The 24,268-nt window shown below is 52.2% G+C and overlaps 1 protein-coding gene across 1 annotated transcript in view; it reads right to left on the reverse strand.

Moving 5' to 3' along the window:
- The window catches only part of COL22A1 (collagen type XXII alpha 1 chain), a 227,391-nt gene that overhangs the window by 140,711 nt on the left and 62,412 nt on the right, over nt 1-24,268 (reverse strand). Inside the window, exons 12-16 of the mRNA XM_021688721.1 lie at nt 13,947-14,000; nt 12,881-12,925; nt 11,918-11,971; nt 9,950-9,994; nt 1,226-1,279 (exon numbers count right to left, since the gene is read on the reverse strand). Coding sequence (XP_021544396.1) covers nt 1,226-1,279; nt 9,950-9,994; nt 11,918-11,971; nt 12,881-12,925; nt 13,947-14,000 — 252 coding nt within the window. The remainder of the gene's footprint in view (nt 1-1,225; nt 1,280-9,949; nt 9,995-11,917; nt 11,972-12,880; nt 12,926-13,946; nt 14,001-24,268) is intronic.

Genomic DNA, 24,268 nt, shown 5'->3' on the forward strand with positions numbered 1-24,268 from the left:
CGCTCGCTGTTCCTCTGCTTCTCCATGCCCCTGCCCTGCTGCGTCCACACCATCAGTATCTTACTACGCACTGGCTCCACGCACGCTGCCGTCCCCTGCCTTCTGGGCTTTCACCACGTGGGGACTTCCAGTGTCAGGACTCAGCCCTGGTGCGGGGGCAGCGTGCAATTAATATGAATATATGATGGCGAGTCACACCACAGAACACTAAGTGGTCATCTGAGTCCCGTCCCTGGTGAATAGTTAAGAAAACGGTTGTATGTTTATGACACCATGTTAAGGGAAGGGGCTAAGACCTAAAAAGGTATTAGTCCAATTTGTTAAGTGTCAATAAATATAAATCAAGACGTTATTTTGGAATGATGGGATTATCCATAAATGTAATTTATATTAATATAATGAAATCAATATATTATAATGAGCTTATATATCAAGTATAATTAATATACTTACTTTATCTATAAGCTACTAATATGAATGTATGAATTGACTGATATACTAACGTATTAAGTTATACAACACAAGTATTTTCCCAACTGTCTTCAAGCAGATGTAGAATTTTAGGTTTTATTTAGTTTTAGCCATTTAAATATTTAGATGTAGTTACTCTCATGGATAACACATTCCCATGGTTCAATTCAAAATGTATGTGCATAAAAATCCTTTTCCGGTCCCATCGGCCAGACCCTGAGGGGCCTCTTACAGAGGCAAGGAATGAAGCAAGCAGGTTATCAGCTTCCTGAGCATCCTCCCATAGAGAGTGCGTATCCCCGTAAGTCCTAGATGCCATTTTCCACACCATTCTATGCTTGTACTGGACTTTCCATTCAACCACATAGCTTACAGAACAGCCCTGTCAGTGCATTAGGAGTTTCATCAATTTCCACGGCCTCGTGTTATTTCCCTGTAACTCCACACCCTGATTTGTTCGACTAGCTCCTTACTTATGAGCTTATGAACTTATGAGGTTGTTTGTAATCTTTTACGCTTGCAGAAGAACCTGCAATGAACACATCACTTTGAACACGTGCACGTCATCCATGGAATGGATTGAAAGAGGTGTGTTCTCTGTGATCCCCACACCCTGGTGTAAGGGGAGGTCTGGTCCTTAGGCCTCCCGGAGCCTCCAGCTGAGCCAGAGATCAAGGCAATCAGGCCCTACAGAGCTTTGTCAGGCTCCTGTCCTCCAGTAAAGCTGAGCCCACCAGACCCAATGCCCCCTTACCTGCTCTCCCGTCTCCCCATGCTTCCCGGGGAATCCATCCGGGCCTCGCTCCCCCTGGCAAGAGAAAGAAAATGAAGAGATGAAGACAAATGGGCATCCTTGTGGTCAGAGCCACGGGACGCAAAGGCCGCTAATGTCCAAGTGAGCTGACCTTTACTCTCTACCTGGCATCTTTGGATACCGGGGGAGCCAAACACACACACAAAACAGCCTAGAATTTATGTGTACTATGGCTCAATGCTCATACATCAAAGGTCAGAGAAACCAGATTCCTAAATCTGCTTTGCCTTTCCCAAATCTGTGACCAAGGCCAGGCCATGCAGTCTCTCTGAACCAAGCCATCTCTTCATCTCATGGGGTCAAACAAAATAATGGACATGTGGGGTTTGTAACACAGTTCATAAAACCGTGAGCATATTTACTCATCGTTCATTCATCCACTGGATATGTATAACATCCGCTACACTCCCAGTGCTTGGAATGAAAAGTTAATTGCTGGCCAACAGTAAACAACCATCCACACATCCCGCCAATGCCCACCCATCCATCTGCTTGTGTTCAGAGCTGGGCTTGTCTCTCTTAGCTCTATAACCTTGGACAAGTTACTTCACCTGAGCCTGTTTCTGTTGACCATGGGTCATGGGGATGATGATAATCCCTTCCTGGGAAGACACCTGGGACGAAGGAATGAGATACCCTATTAAAACACCTGCTTATAACAGATGGGGAGTAGATGCCGCCATCTTCCTCCCAGCCCAGCTCTGTTTTCTTGAGCCAAAGCCTATAGATGTTGGTGTGGTCCTCTCATGGCTAGTGTCCTTGTCCAGTGTTCCCAGTGGTGTTCTTCTCCCCACTGGGCCCTAAGAACTCGGTTGGTGGAGAAAGGAGACTCCCACAGGTGGGTCCATGCAACGAACAGTCTTTTATGTGCCACCCCAGCAGCCCTGGCTTTCTTCTCGGAGTCCCCCCAAAATAGCAGCTTCTCGTTTCCATGTGCTGTGCCCACTGTTGTCTCCGCTGGCTCCTCAGCACCCTTCCAGGCTCAGGTCAATGTCCTCTCTTTGGCTTTTGAATCCAAACTAGAGGCCCATCTTTCTCTAGCATGTCCCATTTCATTTCCCTCACTCCTGTTAATTCGATTTGCATCTGTGATCCGTGTTACCATCCTTTTCGCTCATGTGAGGACATGAGGTGCGTCTACTCTTCTCGTGAGGGCGTCCTGGTGCCCAGCCCAGAGACGAAGTGTGGCCCCAGCTGACATTTACTGAATGGCCAGAAGACGCACGTGAAAGTTAGTTTGACTCTACTTCTCTATAACTTTATCTCTTAGGTTGTTCTTTCTTTGCCTTTTTTTTTTTTTAAGGTTGGTGTGTCTTTCAGGATGTTGTTTTCTTTGAATGATTAAAGACTCTTGGTCTTCTGCTCATTTTTCCTGTGCTAGTCTCACGTGCCTGCCTGTGGGTGCAGACCCACTTCACTGGAGACCACTGCCGGGGACCACAGGGCCAGGTGGACTCCTGATGGGTGGGGGACATCAGTTTTTTTTCTTGGGTCTGGAAGCTCCCTTTCCCTCTGGGAGGTGTTGGCCACCTGTTCTCTCTCTTACTCTGGGGGCAAACACCGATGCTTCCCACTGATCAGTTCAAGCAGAGGTCAGGGGAGGAGCCCCCAACTCAGCTGCTCCAAGCACAAGGCCCCTGTTAACCACAGACAGCTGCCCCAGGCCCCCTGCCACCCACAGCCACGGATCAGAAGCTGGGGCTCCTTCCAGCACCTCCCCAGCTCCAGTCTGTCCTTTCCCTCCTGCATCTATGTAGACTTAGGAATACCTGCTTTCTGCCCTTCAGAAATTATTTCAAAAATTCTAGAACAATGATAGGCATATTTCTGTTTTCAAGCACTATTACATAGTAATTCTCTAAAAACCTCTTTTCATTACATGAGTTTTGGGTGAACAGAGAGGGTATTTCTCTGCATTTTTTCTCTCTGCCAACCAATTCCACATCGGTTAGCAACATTCTCTTCCTCCACACACCATGAGTTTAGCAGGATGGAGGGCTGACAACAGATGGGGAAACTGAGGCCCAGATGGAAAGCCACTCAACCCCAGTGGGACATGCTTGCAAAGGCACCAGAACCTGGATTTCTGGACCCTTCTTCCTTTATTTCTATTACCGACAGGGCCTGTGGGTCTCTTCCATTGAGCGGGCAAGATCTCAGAACCCATGGAATCCCATGCCCTCACTTTATAGGTGAGGAAACTGACCTTAGGAGTATATCTAGACCAGGGTCACACAGAACTCTTCTGACGGGGCCAGGAGTGAAGACAAGGGCTACTGACATCCCAAATCTCTCTTCCTTAGAGAGGGTCAACCCACTAAATGTCACTCCTGAACAGGGCACTTCCTTAGGATTCAGCAATAAAATCATGTTGGCCATGTACAATTTCATAAGGTCTGCCTCAAAGGAGAGGGCTCTATCTGTTGCTCAAGCCCCATTTCTTACACCCTTGCACATGCAGGGCAAGATCTGTGAGGCCCGGAAGCAAGATGCCTTCCAACGGCAACTCAGGACAGCTGCAGGTGCATGGCTAGCGTTAGCCACCTGTGTCCCTGGCCGCCGTGCTAGAGAGTGGGGCCAGCTGGGGCACAGCTGGAGTGCCGACAGATGTGTGTGCTCCCCGGTGTGGGGGGTACGGGAGGCAGAGAATGGCCAGCACAGGGTGGATGACGGGAGAGAGGAGCTGAGGAGAGCAGAGACAGAGACAGACACACGGGAGACAGACGTCTACAGAGCAGGGTCTCTAACTGAAATGTCTACAGAAGCCCAGCTGGGGCATGAGGTGGGTAGAAGGGGGTGGGAAGCAGAACTCGAAAGGGTAGGTCCCACTGAAAGACTTGACACTTAGTTTTGTTGTGTTGCTATTTGTTGATCTCGCCCCCTGCACCAACCACATGAGCATGACAGAGGACAGGGTGTGGACACCTGACCAGCTGCTTGGTTCCCGGCAGACAGTGGGAGTCGGGGCTCTGGCGGGGGGTGCAGGCAGCCACAGCCAACCCCAAAACTCAGACCCAAAGCCTGGTTCTCCCACTCCTATGCTGTGTGACCTTGGACCAGTCACTTGGCAGCTCTGTGACTCAGTTTCCAACCTACAAATATGGCAGCTCCCTCTTACGGCTGCTGTGAGGATTAGGTAAGCTAATATATTCCAAATGCTTACAACAATATGTGGCACGTGGAAGGTGTCACGTTACAAGCTGGTGAAGCAAAAAAGAGGGATGACGTGGCACAGAGGAGAGAAAAATAAGCCAGCAATAAGAGGCCAGCAGAGAGGAAGTTCAGGCCAGGAAGGGGTGTGATGTGAACAGGGGACGGAAGGAAGGGAGGAGAGAGACAAGTCAGAGGTCAGGGACCAGAGTTCTGATCCTGTTTTCTGCCAAAGTGGGCTGCCGCCTACAGAGTCTACCCCGCTCTGAGATTCAACTTCTTCCCTGGGCTGAAATAGTGAAAAGCAGAAACCAAAGAACGATGGCTGTATTCCAAGGACCCTAAGACCTCTTCGGACACTCACAATCTTAATTGACAGGCCGGTGTGCCTACGCGCAAAGGGAAGGGGACCCTGCCCTTGTCCTGAGCACCTGCAGGTCCCAGGTGCGGAGGCAGGCTCTGTCTCATTTGACAGTCCTGTCAATCCGACGAGATTGTGTCATCCTGGACGTTTGACTCCAAAGAGAAAGGTTGGCGTTCATGGAATCACTCCTGCCTGGGAAGCTCCAGAGGCCCCTCCACACCGCGTCCTCCTGCTGCGGTTCTGGATCTCCGTCACCAGGGGGAGCACGCGCCCCATTAAAGCAGAGAGCCACCCTGGCCATGGCATGGAGGCTGCCTTGTGGGCTTGACATCTCTCAGGTGTGGGTGGTGGTGGACTGCACATTAGTGTGGGAGGGACGTGTGCTGTGTGTCTGCTGGGCACCTGCCACTAAGCCTTTACCTCGTGAAAGAGGGAACGTGTTTCCGTGCCCCCAGCACCCAGGGGGCGTTCACCAAACACTTGTCACAGTGAGACCTGGTGGGCAACTCTTCCCACCATCCCAGAAGGAGGCGGATTGGGGGGATGTCTCCCTGACATCTTTCCTACAGCGGAGAGGGGGGCTAGTATTCCACAGGACGCATCACAGCTTTGGGCACTTTGAAACTCCCACTCTGTCTCATTAATATTTCAGGAGGTGCTCCCAGGGGCCAGGTTCTGTACTTGCCTTCACAACGTACTCAATGGGACTCGCAGAGCCCCCGTCTGAGACAGGTGCTGCTAGACAGGACGTGAGCTTGCGTGAGCGCCCAGAGCTAGGCGACACAGAGCCAGTGTGAGAATCTGTTTCCTCTGATTCCAAAGCTGGTGTTCTTATCAGTTTCCTGGGGCTGCCGTGCCCTGGCTCCCCTATCCCCAAGCCAGAGCAGGAACCCTGGGGTCCAGGAGTGTGAGCATCACATCCCCCCGAAGTTGTCCTGGGAGCTCGGTTTTCCAGACAGAGCGGGGGCCACTGCATCCCCCTTGTGGCTCCTCAGTGAGCGAATGGGCTCCTGTCTTTCTGACCAACTGACTCCCCTTGCACTCTGCCCGCTGTCCCAAGCTTAGCATCCCTGCACAGGCCACTCAGACCTACTGCCCCTCAGTCGTCGGGACACGCTCATGCCTGCAGAGCCTCCCACCTTCTGTGCCTGCAGAGACACCTTCTGCAAGATGCTTCGAGCAAGGACAGTCCCCCGCCTTACACCGAGCACCCCGCCATGCCTCTGTCTGGAGGCAGGCTCGGTAATGGATGGACACCGGCTCTCTGTGGCCTGGCTCCAAGCTGGGCAAGGCCAGGCGACTGATGGGCCTGTCTCAAAGAGAGATGGAAACTTCCTTTTGGCTGAGGTAAGAAATCAGAGAGGCCTGCAAGAAAATAAACTGTTTTAAGTACCGATCAGATGTAAGAACTGGAAAGGAGCCTAAGGGATGATGGAGTCCAGGCCTCTTGACAGATGGGAAAGTAAAGGTGCAGAGAGGGGACCAGCTCTTCTTAGAGATGCCCAATAAGTTAGCAAGGAAGTCGGAATCATACCCAAAGCTGAGCTAGCAGAACCCAGGCTCACCCTCTCCCCACTCTATCTTTCCCTGTCTCTCTGTCTCTGACCTTTTCTTTGTCCCCTCACCCTCCACATATGGCAAATGTCCCCCAGCACTGTTCTATCCATTTTATAAGTACTAACTCAATTTATCTTCATGATAGCCTTATGCAATACAGTTACTCTCAAAATCGTTAAATGTTAAATAACTCTCCAAAGGTAACACTGTTTGCACTGCTCAGAGCTGGAGTCAAGCACAGGCAGGCTGGCTCTAGAACCATCTTGCAGGGCTTCCTCTATGCCACGATGAGCCATCTGGAGCAGCCTGGAGAGATGGGCCAGTGGGGACACTGGCTGGACACCCTCCCCTGGGCCTCACCTGGAGGTGGCCCTCCATTTCCTGAGCTTCTCTGTAAGGTAACACCTGCAGGGGGCAGGGCTGTGGCCAATCTGCAGAGAGAGTTCAGGGGAATGTCCCTTGCCCCACATTTCTGGTAACACTTCAGGCCTGGTGTGCCATGGTGGGGAAAGCCCATGCTGGGAATGAGATGTTTCCAGCACCTGCTGTCTTTATAGTGGGCCACATGGCATCAGGAAACAGCCTCTGGGCTCAGTTTCCCCATCTGAAAATAAGGCAAGCTCTCCAGGCTTCCCTATGGTCATTTCCAGATCGGATAATTTAGGCTTTTGATAGAAATGCACCATTTCGTGGCTGGACACAAGTCGTAACACAAGACTCCAAAAGCTTGCTGGAAAAGCAAGCCGATACTGCCTGGGGGAAAAGTGGTTGCTTCCAAGCCGAGGTTTGACAAGAACAAGGCACTGAGTGTGCACAGACTGACGTTCCCCTGAAATGTGGGCGGGGAAAGGAAGGACACGTGGAAATGTGGGTTATGTGCTGGACACGTTGCATCTGTTACCTTGTCCAACCTTCCAATGAGCTTTGGGGAAGATGTGAATATTTCCACTCTGCAGACGAGCAAACAGAGGCTCTAGTCAATCCAGTGGCGGTCCCAGCCCGTAAGTGGCAGAGCCTTCTGTCACGAGGCTTGTGAAGAGTCCTCAGCTCTGGACTGCAGCCTTCACTGAAACCCTGGGAAACCCAAACTCCCTGGTCCTTAGAAGTGCGGCTGGAGCTGATGCAAACAGGAAGCTGAGAAGAGCATCTTTCCGACGGTGCTGCGGGCCCCCAACACCTTCCATCTGCGGCATTTCCTAGCTGACATGACGTAAGAGCAGCATCCCATTCACCATCCACTCCTGCGACATCACCTAAGCCTGAGTGCTAAAATGCACCTTCCAGATCCATCCTGCACATTCTTCAAAAAAGCCCAACTTCATTCACCTGCTAGTGAAGGCCTTCTGTAATGGAGGAGGACTGGCTGGGGGCTTGCTGGCAGGTGCTCCCCCAGCGAGTGAGGATGCAAAGATGAATATGGCGAGAGCACTGTGCCCAAGTTGCAAGGGGTCTACATGTGTATGTGGGAGAGACAGATGAATCTGATATAAATGACCAATCAGGGTGAAAACTGCAGGCTTCCTGGGCATTGAAGTGGACAGGACTCAGCAGGAGCTCGAGGGAGACTGAAGGTGGAGGCCTGTTTTGAACCCCAGGCGGGTCTCTGTGCCCTCGGGTGACAGCCAAGACAGAACTCCACCCACCTGGGCTTTTGTCCAGAATCAATGCTGAGTTCACCACGCACTCTGGATGCCGAGCCTGAGCTCCCCTCTTACTGTCCTTCAGCTCAGCCCTTCTCCGGGGCTAGTACCCCAGATCCTGCCTGCTCTTCTTCTCTTGGGTACCAGCTGCCCATCAAGCCATGTCACCCTGTGCCTGGATCCCCAATTATTCCAAATGCCACCTTCAAGTCTCCACAATGTAAGAAAGGGGCAGAGAGTCGCAGAAAGAAGATCTGGTAAACCAATTTGTGGGACCATGTTAAAACTCTCAAAAGAGGGGCGCCTGGGTGGCTCGGTCGTTAAGCATCTGCCTTCGGCTCAGGTCATAATCCCAGGGTCCTAGGATTGAGCCCCGCATCAGGCTCCCTGCTCTGCAGGAGGCCTGCTTCTCCCTCTCCCACTCCCCCTGCTTGTGTTCCCTCTCTTGCTGTGTCTCTCTCTGTCAAATAAATAAATGGAATCTTTAAAAAAAAAAAAAAACTCTCAAAAGAACCAAGAGATGCAAACCCGAACGACCATGGGGTAAGCAATTTCACTCTTTAAGTAATAATGATTAAAATTTAATCTGCAAATAGAAATTATGCTTCGGGGACTGAGGTGGGATACCATGCTAGCCCCAGCTTCCCTTGATTCTAAAGCACCTTTTGGAAAGCAACGTGGCAGAGTGTTCCCAGAGCCATGCACAGGTTCACATTCTTGCCCTGGTAATCTCACTGCCAGGAAAGCAGCCTAAGGAAATAAACCTAAATTTGAAAACTAAGTAAATAAATATAGTGGTCAGTTTAAAAATATTCACCCGAGCATTATTCTTAATCATGAAAAACTGGGAACAACACGAAGTGATCGATAACAGGGGGATGGACCCATAAATCTCGGTCTGTTCATGCACCACAGTGGTGTGCAGCCACTTAAAATGAGTCATAAAAACTCTACTGCAGCATGGGGCAGACACACCGCTCATGGGGACAACAGGCAGGACAGGTTGCAAAGCCAAATAGATTATGTCTATGTAAAACGAAATCAGATCTAGGAGAACAAGTCCTACAGAAAACGGACCAACACACCCTCATAGTTGTATCAGTATGGCAGGATTGCAGGATAATTTTTGCTATTTTCCAAATATATTGATGCAAAATTAAAATAATAATCTCAAAGCTTCCTATAAGATGAGAGGAACACGCACCCCTGAGGACAGAACAGGGGTAGACTCTGAACAGCCACCTGGAATGTGACTCGGCTCGAGAGGGCCTCATTCCAGCTATGGATCTGAAGGATGGGCCTGGGGAGAGGCTCCCAAGGATGCAGTGCCCACTGCTGTGTGGGCAGGAGGAGGGGTCTGCTGTCCCTGTCCCCTCTCCAGCTGAACCCTGAGCCATCAACAACAGGAGCTCACATGGAAGGGTCTGGTCTGAGGGTCACCCTGTGGTACGCTGGTGTGTATTATGAAGGAATGGTGACCCCCAGCCCTCCTCAAGCATTCCGGCCACTGTGGGAGTCTGCGCCCGAGAGTCTCAGGGTGGGTCAGTTCCCAATGCCTGGTGAGCGAGGCTGAATGTGGGTCCCAACACAGCTCTCACCACGCACCCTCCGTTTGGTTTAAGAGTCAGGGTAACCGAGAAGCAGAGCATAACTTGCCAAGTGAGATGTGAGCCCAAGGGCACCAACCAGGACTTTCTGAGTCTCAATCGGTTTCTGTCAATACCTACCCTCCCATCCTGCAGCCTGGAAACCCTAAACTCTGTGTGAGGGATTGTAATGTCTGCGGGAGCCGAGCCCACACCCTCCTGGCCCAGAGCTTACATTTAGGGTGGGAAATTAATTCCCCATCAGCACCGGCCCTTGTCCAGCACACGTGCATGCACATCATCACACACACAATTGCAGCACACACGTGGGCACTGGTGGGCACCCGTGTGAGGCAGAAGTAAATACCTTTTCTCCTCGGGCTCCCTTTTCACCGCGTTCTCCTTGGAGACCCTGCGGGGAGAGGTGAAGAGCAGGAACACATTTCAGTCCCGCTTCTCTGTTCTGAAGGTCTGAGGGACACGGACAGCCTGCCTGGGAAGGCTGTGGAGATCCATCTCCCAGAACTCTCTCTCTGCACAGCGGCCTGGGCTCCTCCCTCCCGGGCCTGGGCAGCTAGGCCCCCACCGGGGTGTGAGGTGAGCTCCTGGGGTTGGTCTCCTGGCCCGGATTACCCAGGTCCTCCCGGCCAGGCTTGAATACACCCTGGTCCCTGAGCTTACCTGGCCAATGGTAGGGGTGGAGTCAGTCCCCCCTGCCACCCAGAACCTGCCATCCCTTCGTGATCATGACATCCGGATCGTGAAATCTAGGTACCTTTAAGCCACGTTCCTCCACCTCCTCTGGGGAGAGGGCTCCTGCCCTGTTCTGCATCCACTCCACCTTCCTCAGGAGCAGCACCCAGATCCTATGCTAGGAACTTCCTCCACTCTGTGAGCAGAGCTGCACAAGTGTCAGCCAAGGTGTGGGCTTCTCTGACCATAAGATCTAAATGCAATCACTAACCCCCCACCCTGCCCACAGCCACTATGCCCTTTACCATGCTTTGCTGTCCTCCAGCACTAAGCCCCATGTGACACGTTCTCTGCCTCCCCCAAGGAGAATGGGAGCCCCCTGAGGGCGGTGCCTTCATTCCTTCAATACCACGCCCCCACAGTCTGGAACGTGCCTGCCACTTGATGTTCATGAGCACTTGCTAAATGAACAAATGAGTCAGTCAATGACTGCATCCATCATTGGTTAGCACGAGAATCTTGTAGAAGTGTTGCCTACAGGCTCCTGCCCCACAGTGCCATGCAGGAGCAGAGAAGGACGCACGCATGCACCTGCTCTTTTGCCACATGTAGGGTACGGAGCGAGATGTCAGGGCCACCAGCACCCATGCAGGACCCCGCAGCTGCTCCCAGGCAGGCTTGAGGGCCAGGCCAACAGCTCGGTGCATGGCCCTGCTGGAGAGGCCTAAACGCATCCTGTGTTACTATGAAACACCCCCTCTCTCCTCTCCTTTCCTCTCCTGGAGAAAGGACCCTTGGACATTCTGTGCTGAATATGCTGAAGAGGACAGAGACTGCCTAGGCCCAGTTACTGATTCCAGGAATAATACCTGCATCCTTGTCCCCGGAGAAGAGGCACAGGGCCAGAACCACACGCTGCTATCCCAAAGGGCAGAGGCTCTGTGGACCACCCAGGCCCCTGGTGGGAGCTGGACATCCCTGCCGTTTTAATTCCATCCAAGTGTCTTGGCCAGACACACACAGATCGGAGGTGTTAAATGCCCCCCAAGGCAATGCAGGCTGCCTTGCTTGAAAACGACCTTGTACACTGTTTCTTTCATTTGGAGATAGCCTCAAAGCTCTTAATGAGAACCAAAAATAGGGTCAGACACCCAAGAAGCCACCTTGCTCCTTACACACATGTCTATTTGCTCACGGCTTACTTCAAATGGCACGTGGTTACTGAACATTCATCATGGGTCTGGCACTGTTCTAGGGGCTGGGAATTAACAGACTCCACACCCTTCTGGACTGGTGGCCTGGACAGCTGGTAAAAATGTCTTCTTCAGGTCAAGTCTCAGAAACACCTGGGCTGCTGGGTAAAAATGCAGATTCCCGGACTTCAGCCAAAGCTGCTGCATCACTGTCCGGGAATGGGGTCCTGGGAATGTGCATTTAAACCTGACCTCCAGGAGGTCCCCAAGTGCCATAGCATTTCGGCATTTCTGGTCTAGGAAGAGACACCAACACTTCATTGCTATTGACATGTGCAAGGCAGTGGGTCCTCCATGTACAGACACGGGAGGGGGATCTCTCGGGGGGCCTGGGTCCCAATCCCTGCAGAAGGGAACAGGACCCCTTCCTGAGGCATGTCTTTACTTACAGGAGCTCCAACGTGTCCAGGAGGCCCGGGGAGTCCAGGTGGTCCTTGGAATCCCTGCAGAAGAGTGTTTACAAGAACAGTGTGGGCAGGGGAAGGAGAAGCAGGGGCAGAGGCAACACCCAGAGATCCCTGCTTCTCCCCTGGTTGGGGCAGCAGGAGTCACCATGATGCTCACCCCCACCTGCTCAACTTCAGGGAACAGCTAGAGTGTGTTGCCTCTGAGTTCTAATGAGGCAGGTACAACAATTTCCATTTGTACCTGCCCTGTGCCTCAGGGCCTTCCTACGACCCGGCCAGGATCTGTGCCAGCTTCTGAGAAAGCTGCGTGGTTCCTGTGGCTCCTCATTCACACTCTGCCCAAGGGCCAGCAGGGCCTGGATAAGTCTTGACAAGGCCCAAAGAGGTCTGCAGAGCCCCGAGGCCCCGCTGCTGCCTGAACCATCAACTGCTACAGATCTGAAGCAGCTTACTGGGAGATGCTTCTTAAAATCTATTAAAATTAGAATGTGCATTTCGTTAGTTAAAGGTATCCCAATTTTGGCGCTCTATTCTATTGAAATAAACTGCAGTACCCAAGAAGAAGTGCACACACACCATGCATTTACTGCTGTATTGATTTTAGTGAAAAATGAAGTTAGAAACAACATTTAGGGCCATAATAGGGAAAAGGTTATGTAGGTTATGATGCACCCATGTCATGGAACGAAACGCATCGATTAAAAGAATAGGTGTGGAAAGATGTCTCTAATCTGTTGTTAAACGAAAAAGATAAACAGCAGAGTTTGGTATGATTCGCTTTTTGTAAGAATCCAGGAAAAATCACGTACGTGAGGATAATATACATACAAGCGTGCGTGCATTAAGTGTGGGGCGGGAAGCCATGCACACCTACTCTACACCTAAAGCCACTGGTTTTGCACCAAGATTTATCCCCTGGAGACATCGGAGGAAAGCAACACTTACCCGCGTGCCCACCTCACCAGGCAGCCCCGGCTCTCCTGGTTCCCCCTGCACACACAACACAGTGCTGATCAGAACCCAGTGTGACACAAGCCCGGACATGCCAGGGCAGCCCAAGCCTCGGGAGCATCCGTGTCGGGAACGCAAAACCCATCACAGACACAAAGTAACGACCAGTGAAAGGAGACCTAGGCTGCCCTTGGGAGATGTCCCACGAGCAAAGGAGCTGGTCTTCATTACAAGGGTCACGGCTCAACCCCCTCACCCGGGCTGCTAGAGGTCAGCAGAACCAGCTTCAGACACAACAGTGGAGAAAGCAGAGTGACTGGAGTGACAGGGAGGGCCTTCTGCATGGAGGAGCCTGGCCAACCGGAGGGGAGCCAGAGGGGTCTGTGGAGGACGGAGCCCCCCTTTCTCTCCTGCTCTCCACCCCAGACCTCCTGTCCTGGAGCGCTAAAGGCTGCAGACATGGAAGGGGCTCACGGTCAAGGCTCCCGCTCCGAGGCCCGCTCACACGTGGCGAACATCACCAAGGGAACACCGAGAACCAATTTCCCTTTGGGTTCTTGGTGAGGAGGATCACTTGGCCCTGGAGTAGACTACTCTGCCCAAGTTGATCACTTTTGGCCTGGGTTTCTGGAGCGTGTTCCAACTCAGAGGCAGGGAGTGGAGAGGTGGAGTCGGGGAGCTGATAAGAGGGAGGCTGGGGGCCACATGCAGGGGACGGGGTGCTGCTTGGGTCCCACCCCAACTCCTCAAGCTATGAACTAGGGACCCTGGGGAGTCCCCCACTTTGGGCCTGGACTTCATTCCAGGCCTGGGCACTGGGAACACAAAGACCTCCCATGCAGAACTGCTTGTCAACTGAGCGAGAAACTCACTTCCCGTGCCCATGGCAACCACTGCGGCTGGTGTCATTAATATGATTAGGCTGACCTCCGGGGACCTGGGAAGGTCCCGGTACACACAAGCCCCAGCTCACACCTGGCCCCAGCAGAGGCCGCCCCACTCAAGGACACGGGCTCTGACCAGGAGCTGCCTGTGGGGAGGGCGGTGGGAGCAGACGTACCTGCATGCCTTTGCTGCCGTCTCTCCCAGGGGGACCGGGCAGGCCCAGGGAACCCTACGACAGAGAGAGAGCGTCAGTCAGTGCAGGATAAAGAGCACAGGGAATGCAGATTCTCAGGCTTCACTGGAGACCTACCGCATCGGTCGGGGTCCACATTTTAACAAGACCCCCAGGGGTCCGTATGCACCTGCCAGACCCATGCCCCCCCGCCCCCCGCCCAACTCATAGCGTGGCCCTTCCTTGCTCCGGGCTCAACGTCATACACCCAAAGCACAGTGTTTTCAATCTGGGCTGGATGGACACTGGGCCGGATGCTCCTTTGTTGGGCCTGTCCTGGGCACTGCAGGATGTCCAGGCGCATCTGGCCCTACCCACCGGTAGCCCTCCATAGTGGCGACAACCAAATGTGTCTCCAGATACTGTCACAAGTCCGCTGAGGCAAACTCGCCCCTGGCTGAGCACCACTGGGCGACAACAGGTGTCTAGAAGGATTTCTTAAGCTGGTGCACACTCCATTCTAATGGATCACATGCAGAAGCCTGTGATAGGCATACTTATGGGACAGCTGTGGGCAGGAAGGGGGACACGGGCCAGGCTGCTCGCCTTCCACACACATCCTGGAGAGCACACGGGGGGGCATTTAAACCCAGGAACTCCAGGATCTCTGAGCTCCTGTCCGACTCTGACACCATTCAATTCAAATCAAAGGATTCTGCCAAGACCTCCAGCCCAGCCTCCCCTCTCTGTCAATTTTCTGTAGGACACTGAGCAAGTCAATGTCTCTTTCCAGGCTCTCCCATCTGTGAAAAGAGGTTATTGGACATTCAAACGCATGTGCAAGCTGGTGAATCTGTAAGTAATAGTAAGCAAACACTGTGTGCTGCATCACGTCTTCTGCTTCTACCGCCTTACGGAGTCCTCAAATAACCCTGCGGGATAGGTCTCCCCGTTTTCTCAAAGGCGTGTCAGACCTTGTACGTTTCCACTAGTCACCTATAAATGAAGATGCGTACGTGTGTCCGTACAGATGCACACACAGACATACTTCTACAATTTCTATGAAGTGCCTTCCACGGACACGACATTCCTTCTAAGTCAGTGTGATATGGAAAAGACAGACCGATAACTGGGGCTCTGATGTCAGACAGACATGAGTCTGCATCCCAGCTCTGCACCTTTCCAGCTGTGGGACCTCATACGCAGCCACCCTGGATGGCCGTGTGCGTCACCGGCCTGTCCCTGTGTGGACAACGAGGCCAGCAGCAGCATCGCTCCCATGAGCGAGGGCTTGGCAATGCAGCGCATGCTTAGCGGTGGGGCTGGCCAGGGCTTCTGGGCAGCCTGCAGTCGGCACAGCTGTCCTGCCCGCGATCACGGAGGGACTAGGTGGCACCACACTGCCCAGGCAGACTCATGGCAGGGAAGTGAGACCGTCCCCTGCGTGCCATGCACATAATACACTGGCAGGGGCGGGGGGTGGCGGGTCACAGGAGATACACCCTCCTGCCCTCATGGAGCAAGTTCACAGTGCAGACGGGGTGCCCATGCTCACGCAACACACCCATCTGCTGGTTAGTGGTGTTTGGTTCTTAGACTCGGACCAGGAGGCTCTAGTCCTGGAGACTGAAGGGACTCGTGAACGTGAGGAGGCTTCCAGAAGGGATGTCTCCAGGTGAGGCAGCCTGGGGAGGGAGGTATCAATGACCCAGCAGACTGAATGCCAGGTCCTGCCACCCTCACTTAGCGGAAGGAGGGCCACCTGCGGCAAAGGACTTCATGTCTGGGGGGCTCAGTTTCACTTTCCGTGAAATGGGAATAATCACAGCTACTGTGAAGTTTTTTAAGTATTAAAACAGTGCTCCACATAACATTGCCAAAGTTGCTCTGGATGATACCAGTTCAATGTGTAATTAAATTGTGAGGGGTTGGGGGAAGGTGGGGGTTCTTCAGTCAAATAGGTTTGTGAAATACAGAGTTAAACCCAGTTAAACAGGATCCTTTGCAGCAGGCTTCCTTGAAGCCTTGAATCTGCTTGGTGGTGGTGGTTGTCCAGTGTCCTTGCCTACCCACCCGATCTGGCCACGGAATGTGTGAGGGACTGCAGTGGCTCAGTGCACACACAGGGAGACGCGCCTAGGCTTTTCTGCATCTCATGAAGGGCAAAACCGAGTCCTTTTCACACCTGTGTCAAGGAGACCAGGCCGCCATTGGCAGGGGCTTGAAAGTGCTGGAAAGGAGAGTTATTTACAGACTAAGAGGAGGAAAGATGAGACCGTCTCCAGTGGGCAAGCATTGTACTCAGGTGCGATTCAGGGAGGGAGACTTCCTCTTTGGTCTTCAGGTACGTGTGGCTGTCCTTGGTTGGATACAAGGGACAGGCGAGCAAGCTATGGATGTTCCACAAGAGGAAGTGTTGTTCAATGTTAGGGACCCGGGGTTTCCTCGGCACCAGTGGGAGTTGGGTGCTTCCTGGGGTCAAATCTCCGGTGGCATCCTCGAGGGAAGGGCTGCCCCAACAGGCCGTGTCTCAGCCACAATTTACATATCCGCACAAGGGGGATGAACCCCCGCCCCGCCATGAGTACGTGCCTTCCAGCGGTGCCTCTAACTCGTCCCAGGACACTCCGACAAGAACGAGGCAGCTATGATCTACACTTAGTAGTTTATCAAATGCAAGCACAGGGATTCCATCATGTGTCCAAAGTTGCAGTGTCTATACCCAGAAGACCCACTCGGGGCCCCAGGACCTGCCTCTCTGCGGCATTTGCACGCACTGGGTCACCGGATGCTCGCAGTCCTGCGGGCCAGGCGTCTTTATCCCCACTCCATCTGGAGCACTCGGGCACAGAGGGCCGTGGCTTTCTCGAGCCCATGCAGCCACTGACGTGGCCGCTGACACTGCAAGCAGCCGTGCTTGCACGCCCAGCCCAGCCCCACTGCCCTTCTCCAGGGACCCTGTCCCTCCCCCGCAGCCTCACTTCCCAGGAAAGCAGCAGAGCTCCTTCAACTGCCTGCCTGGAGGTGGGCGCCCTGAGTCAGGCCAGGATGCTGGTGGTCAGGAATAGGGCGGGCTCAGCTCCCCGGCTGCCCGGTCTCCAAGTTTTATCCCCTGCCGCATCCTGCACTGATCTGAGCAGATGGCATGGACATCTGCAGATGGCAGGGACCGCAGCCTACTTAACTCTTGCTTCTCTACAACTCTAGGGCTAAATTAAAGATTTCCCAAAAGGAGGGATGTCCAAGAAGAGTAAAGACCTCCTTGGAGGAAATGCCCTGGATGGTGCTTCCCCCCCACAACCAGGCCTATTGCGGGACGTGTGCAGAGCTCCCTCTAGGTGTTGGTTACCCAGTTAAGACGGCGGGTCCTTGAAAGGCCAGTCTGTCTTCTGGCTGCTGCAGCTAAAGGCAGGGAAAGGAGTGTCTTGGTGGGCTCCTGCCTCAGGAATAAAGGGGGGAGGGCAGCAGGGCATTGGAGCTCCCAGGACCGTCTAATAAAGGGGGCCGGGGAGGAGACCAGAGACAATGCCAGAGGGAACTCCAGAGAGTTCCGGAACCTTCCCTTTGCCCAGCTGTCATATTCCAGCCTTGCTGGCACTTCCCAGTACACGCCCAACATGTATCTGGATGAATCTGTCTCATTCACTGACAGGAGCTCCAAGAGGTGGGGCGTCAGGGCTCCAGCACCTACCTTCCTGTCACCACGGCCTGCTCTGCACAGGACCCCACAAGTGCTGTGTGCTCCAATCCCTTCCTGAGCCCTGTGGGCTCCTAAGTGAGACAGCAGGGACTTTTAAGTTAGCCTTGCAGGTATGAACCCCCCAGGGACACAGGGAACAGCAGGGTGTTGTAGAAAAACAGTGGTCTCGAGAGCCAGCCAATTGAGGCTTCAAACTCTCCATCACTTAGTACTAATGGCCGTGGCCTAGTTAGTGAAATGCTCTAATACCCAGTCTTCATCTGTAAATAGGGACCACAAATATAGCTACAGGATCCATGCTTCCCGAGGACATGGGCAGCTCGGCAAACTGTTTGGAAGCAGCAGTCACTTCTGCTTTGTGATGAGTGGGCCACCCTTGTTTTGTAGCCTAAGGAACTGACTTGAGGCCTCTTTAGAGGCGAATATTTCCTCTAAGAGAATAGCATCTCTTTTCAATCTTATTTTACATGGTTAGGATAACCAAGCCAGCACTGCAAAAAAGATCCTGAAAATTTCCACTTGCAAATCCTCATGAGATCCAGGCATTTATTAGACGGGTTCCTGCTCTTATGAAAATTGTCAACCTGGGGCGCCTGGGTGGCTCAGTAGTTAAGCGTCTGCCTTCGGCTCAGGTCATGATCCCAGGGTCCTGGGATCGAGTCCCACATCGGGCTCCCTGCTGTGCGGGAAGCCTGCTTCTCCCTCTCCCACTCCCCTGCTTGTGTTCCTGCTCTCGCTATATCTCTCTCTGTCAAAAAAATAAATAAAATCTTTAAAAAATAAAATTAAATTAAATTAAAAAAAGAAAATTGTCAACCTGAACCAAATATTTCATGTTTCCACATCACCTCAGCTTGGCCTCCCAGAACACCACCACGCCCTATGATACACCTTCCCAAATCCCCCGGGCGGGGCTTCCCATTGGCTGCCTGCAGCAGCTTTGCAAAGGGCAAGTTCCAGCTCAGGGCTGCAAGCTCTAGCCCCTCAGGAAACTCACCCGCCCTCTCTGAGCCTCATTTCATGGAGACCTATGCTGCTTTCAGATTGGGAAAAAGGGTGTGGACATAATTAAAAATGCCAGTTGTTGGTGTAGTTCTGAGAATGAGGAACACATTCTCCAGCCCATGGGGTGGGTCAACTAAAGGAGAAGAATGGAGTTGCTCCAGGAATTGGTCAAGTCAGGCACAGAGGGATTTTTAAAGGGAATATGTGTCACTAAGGATCCACATAAAGTATAACAAAAGTAAGGAAACGGAGGGAAGGAAGAAGAAAGGGAGAGAGAAGGGAAGGCAAGGGAAGTAGACTGGGGGAGAAGGGTCTGGACTGCCATGGAGCCTCTGCCACCTGTTAGCCACGCAGAACAAGTGACCTCCCCTCCTAGGTCTCAGCTGCTCCACCTGTGCAAGAGGTAACATGAGAATTGTACCTCTGGCCCGAGGTGGTCGGTAGATACTTGGAGACAGTGCCTGGAGAAATGCTGCGTATACAAGCAAGTTCACACAAGCATCAGGAACTGCTATTTTGGGTAAACTATCTGAACCTCCACTCTTCATCTGTGAAAAGGCACTCACCCAGATCAAGAGGATAATAGATAATGCATATGAAGCCCTTTACAGAAGATGACCAGGACTTCGGGAAGAAGGGCCTCCCCCAGTTCATACTCAGGGCATTGATGCCTCATCAAGGCAGACCTCTCTGCCCAACCCCCCCCAACACACAAACTGCCTCCACGGTCTCACTGGGAGCCCCCAGGAGGGTAATATATGGCAGCAGCTATCCGCCCATGCCCACTTTCAGAACCGGAGCTCCAGGAATTATGGAGTCACCTCATTGGGCAAAGTACAGAGAAAAGAGAGAGCAGACATTTCCCCTGTTCTTTTGGTTAATTAACTATCAGGGCTTTTTCTAAATGTTGACAAAGAGATCGCTTCATCCCTAGAGGTGCACATTAGTATCCCTTGCAGTTCACCTGTAAGAGACAGAGGAGGTCCTGCAGGTGGGGTCTGAGGAGTCCTCTGGGCAGTGGTCCTCAAAATGTGGCTCCTGGACCAGCAGCATCAACATCAGCATCCCCTGGGCCTTGTTAGGAAGGCATATTCTCTTGTCTCCCTCCCAGCCCCACCAAACCAGATGCTCTGGGTGTGGGGCCCAGCAAGCTGGTTTAATAAGCACTCCCGGTGATTTGGATGCTGTCAAGTCTGAGAACCATGGCTCAGCACTGATAAATGCTGGCCGTGCGGTCAGAAAACATGAGCACAGCTCCTGGCTCGGCCACACGGAGAGAGAAACTCACTTGGCTCTTGGTCACACGGTTAATATGCTTATAAAATGAGGGCAGTGGTATTTACCTCCAAACTAAATAGCATGTGCGTGAATCCTGGCAGTCCACAGTTTCTATAAATACTAGGTACTGTTACAATCTCAGATGCACTACGAATTATTCCACGAGAACTAAGGAAAGGAAAGGACACCCCATACTGTGATCAGCCCACGTGGAGCACATTTTCCAATAGCTCTCCAGGCTTCATGAGGCTTGCAGAGCTACAGAGGCCCCCCTGGGTGGGGGGAGGCAAAACCCTGACATTTTGCAGCTGTCATCTGTCCCTGGGGATAAGACCTCACCAATGCCCAGGACACAGAAGACGTCATCTGGTGTATAAAAAATGGAACACTACACTGGTGTAATGGTAATCATACTTAACATTTATGAGCACTTTTTACAAATAGAAGTCATTTATTTTCATTAGCTCATTTCGTCCTTACAGCAACCCTCTGAGACGAGTAGTAGTATAGTTGTCAATTTATAGACAAATAAAGTAAGGGCTAAGGGGTTAAGGAACTGCATGGTGATCCACAGCTGCCATGTGGCCGAGCGGGGTCAGAAGCCGCCAGTCTGTGTCCAGGGCCATGCCCTCAGCCTCCCTTCCCCTGCCCCCCGTCCCACTGTCCAGCAGCCCAGCATTTGCTCTTCCCACAAATACTCTCCGCCTCCTGTACAAAGCCCTAGGTCCTGTGACTGGTCCATTAAGCTTGGCAAGTGCCTGAGTGTCAGACGGAGGTGGGGAAAGGTACAGACTTTCCTATTCCAGCTCTGCCTGGGGCTGTGAGATCCTGTGAACTCAAAACTTCCCAACATCAACATGTCATTCAGCACCATGGACAGAGTCTGCGGCGCCATGATTCTCTCAGCGTTTTGCCCCCAACCCCACAAGGCTACTTGAGGGCACATAAGCAGCTAAACTCATTTTCCCCGAAACCCTTTAATTATTATAAAAATAGAAGGCCTTCAACCACAGTTATCCAACTCGATAACCATGAATAATGCACATTAACGCACAGGCTAAGAATAGGAGATGGGGCTGCTGATTAAGCCAGCCGTGAGCAAAGGGAAAGAGACCCAGAGCTAGAGGCAATGGCATAAATATATCTTAGAAGTTTCACACATACAAACACACACGTATAATTTATGGATCAGAAGCTCTACGATGGAGTCGTTACATAAAATAAGTTGATTCCCACCAGGGACATGGTTTTTGAGGGTCAAGGCTTCCCAGATACCAGCCTGCTTTCAGGGAAGGGCAGAGAGCTGGCATTGGCCATGCAATGGATAGGAGTGAGTCACTCTGTGACCTCGGGCATGCCCCAGACTCCCTAAGGGGTTGCAGGAGGCTGATACTAAATTAAACAGCCTGGCACATAGCAAGAGCTCAATAAGAGCTGTTATGATTCTTTCCACTACGTGGCACTTTCTTTGAGACCAAGTCACCACACCACTCCATATAAAGTCACTATAGGTTGGCCACTGAATTCTGCATGGCTCCTACTGCTAATGTCTCCATCCCATTCTCAGAAAGAATCAGTGAAATAAAAGTGTGCCCACTACCCCTTGCTGTGCCGCACTTTTCACTTACACCAGAAACCCCTGATGTGTAGAAGCATCTTGTGGTTTCTGGAGACCCTTCTTGGGCCCTGGTCTGGAGAAGAGGCACCAGGAAGAAAATCCCTATTTGGCACTCTTCTTTCCCCACCAATTCTGCAATCCATTCTATAAAGACTCCATGAAATCTCATCTCAAAGTTTCAAATAAAGCCTGCCCTGGAAAGACACCCAAGAAAGAACTAGCGCAGGGGGGGAAAGGATCTGTCCTTTTACTTTGCAGACAGCCCACGGTGGGTCTGTCACGTTGGCATCAGAAGGGTGCCATTGTGAGAGCTGGTCTGCTGTCCCCTGCAGGGGGGCTCCAGGCACTGCTGTGACTGCCTCACAGAAAGGGCCCTCGGTGAGCTCAGACCAGGCTTGAATGGGAATATCACTTCCAGGTCTTACCAGCTCTGCCCTATCAGCTGTGCAGTGGCCAGAGTGACTTTCTCCTGGACACTCTTCATCATCCTCTGAGCACTCCACTTTTGCCATCAGGTGCAAATAGCTTGCATTAATCATACCTCAAGGCTCATGTCCCTCATTTTGCTGTCCCTCCCCAGTCCCCAGGAGCCCTGCCTGCCCCTAATGAACAGCTGTTAGGATTTTGAACAAGCCAGAGATATTATAAACTACATTGTCCTCTTCCTATAGCTTCTTACAGTGAAAACATCAATGTGTGTATTTTCCAAGTACCAGTGGCTTTTCCACAAAATGGGGAGAATGCCACCTTCCACCTGTGCTCACTGGAAGGAATGAATGAGAAGGTGCCCTTGGGACAGCCTGGCTCCATGCATGAGGGCTCAAAGGTTCCTGGGTCAGTAGCATCCCTAGTATTTCAAGAGGCAGAGGGCAATGGTGGATGCACAAGGAGGAAACCAGTCTCCAGGGAGAGAAATACTGAGACAAGGCCCCGGGATATATGAACCCAGAACTGGAAGGAGACATGCAGGGGAAGGGTCTCTTGGGGCCCCGTCACAACAGGTATGAAGTGCACCCCAAATACGTGGACTTTATCTACCACGTAACACATGGTGCTGAGCAGTGGTCAACAGGGGATTTGTCACAACAGCATTTTACATAAAACGCAAATTCATGCGCACATGCATGTTTCCAATAGAATGGCGAGTGTAAGCCAAAGGAGGACAGTTCTTTGGAACGGAGGAAATCCAGGCGCCCTACCCCACTGCTGGAAGGGACTTTTCGGCAGGTGGGCCCCCAATGTCCCTCAAGCCAGCTGCCTTTCCTGAGAGGCTGGATGCTTCATGGTCCACAGTGAAGTGGAGGGCCTGCTTTGTCCTCGAGAGCGCATGTGCAGAACCTGCTGCTCTTCTCAGACCTGGGGACCAGGCTGCCTCTGCTGACTGCTAGGAACCTCGCTTCCCAACAACCCTTCTTAATTTCATCATGATGGCCTTGGACTCTCTCCTCAGTTTTCCATGTGCCATCTTCTTTAGCTTTGTGATGGCCCAGCGCATGAAGACTCTCCTATGCGAGGACACTCGGTAGGACACTCAGGCTTGCTGCTCATGGCTCTGGCATCCTCTTTAGGACATTCAGCTGAGGTTTCTAGAAGGCAGCATCTGGGCTACTTGTTGGACTCAGATTCCTCCTTTACCACGTTGGTCTTGTCAGGCTTATGATCCCGGCAAGGGTTGAAGAAAACCATAAAAGACAAGGAACTGATGTTTGTGTGACCTAAAACTCTGTCTGCTACCCAGCCAGCCAGCCCAATAAAATTCAGCTGAGTTTCTGATATTCGCTCCTATATTTCTTCTGGTGCACCACACCGTGAAATCTGAGCACAAAATCCATATGAGCTTTTATTTATTGCCATATGGATTTCTGTGGAAATGCTTAAGGAAGGACTTTCTGGTGGTTGTCGTTTCTGAGTTTCTTCGCTTCTACCAACTGCTGAGTGCTGAGCTGCTGACCCAAGCATGGCTTTACAGGACACTCTGCCCCAATTTCATCCCCTGTAGGTCTCAGGTGCCCTTGCTAGCTATAGGGCGTGATCGGGTCTGAGGAGGGGCTGCGGAGCCCTCTCCCTATGCTGTCCCCTACTGTGTTCCACTCCAGGGAATTGGAGCCCCGCCCCGCCTCCTGGTCCTGGCCCCTCCTGCCTGAGGCCCCCTCCCACACCCCAGCCCCACTCTAATTGCCATATTAACACCAGCTGCTGGTCGTAAGGAGGACAACGCTGGCGGGAAATGCATCGCGTCGTGTATCTTAGCAGCTGGAGAGGTTGCGGACACGATCACTCAGCAGTATCACTTATAAGGATCCATTTCAATAGGCCCGACCTCTGAGCATCACCTCACCCGGCTCCAACTGGCTCATTTCACCACAGGAAAATGGAGGCAGGGATGTCAAGGTTCCATCCTCACAGCCGTGGGCCCAGGGGAAAGAACCTCTGTCTCTGGGCTTCGAGGCAGAAGTACTGACTTTGTCTGGTTTGAGCTAACTTGAATAATGTGCTTGAACTGATTACCGTGCTCAGGGAAAGGCTGGGGCCCGGATGGCTGGCACCCGATTCTTGCTAATGCTTGCCCAAGTCATTATTTAACAGGTGCCGTCAAAGTTCTTTCCCAGATACCCTCACTGGACCCTCACGTCTGCCTGAGGAGAGCACATGGTTGGTTCTAGTATCTTCCATGCACAGGCGAGGAAACCGAGGCACCAAGAACTGTGGAGAATCCTCCCTATG

This window comes from Neomonachus schauinslandi, chromosome 4 (assembly GCF_002201575.2).
Source record: "Neomonachus schauinslandi chromosome 4, ASM220157v2, whole genome shotgun sequence".
NCBI classification, from domain to species: domain Eukaryota; kingdom Metazoa; phylum Chordata; class Mammalia; order Carnivora; family Phocidae; genus Neomonachus; species Neomonachus schauinslandi.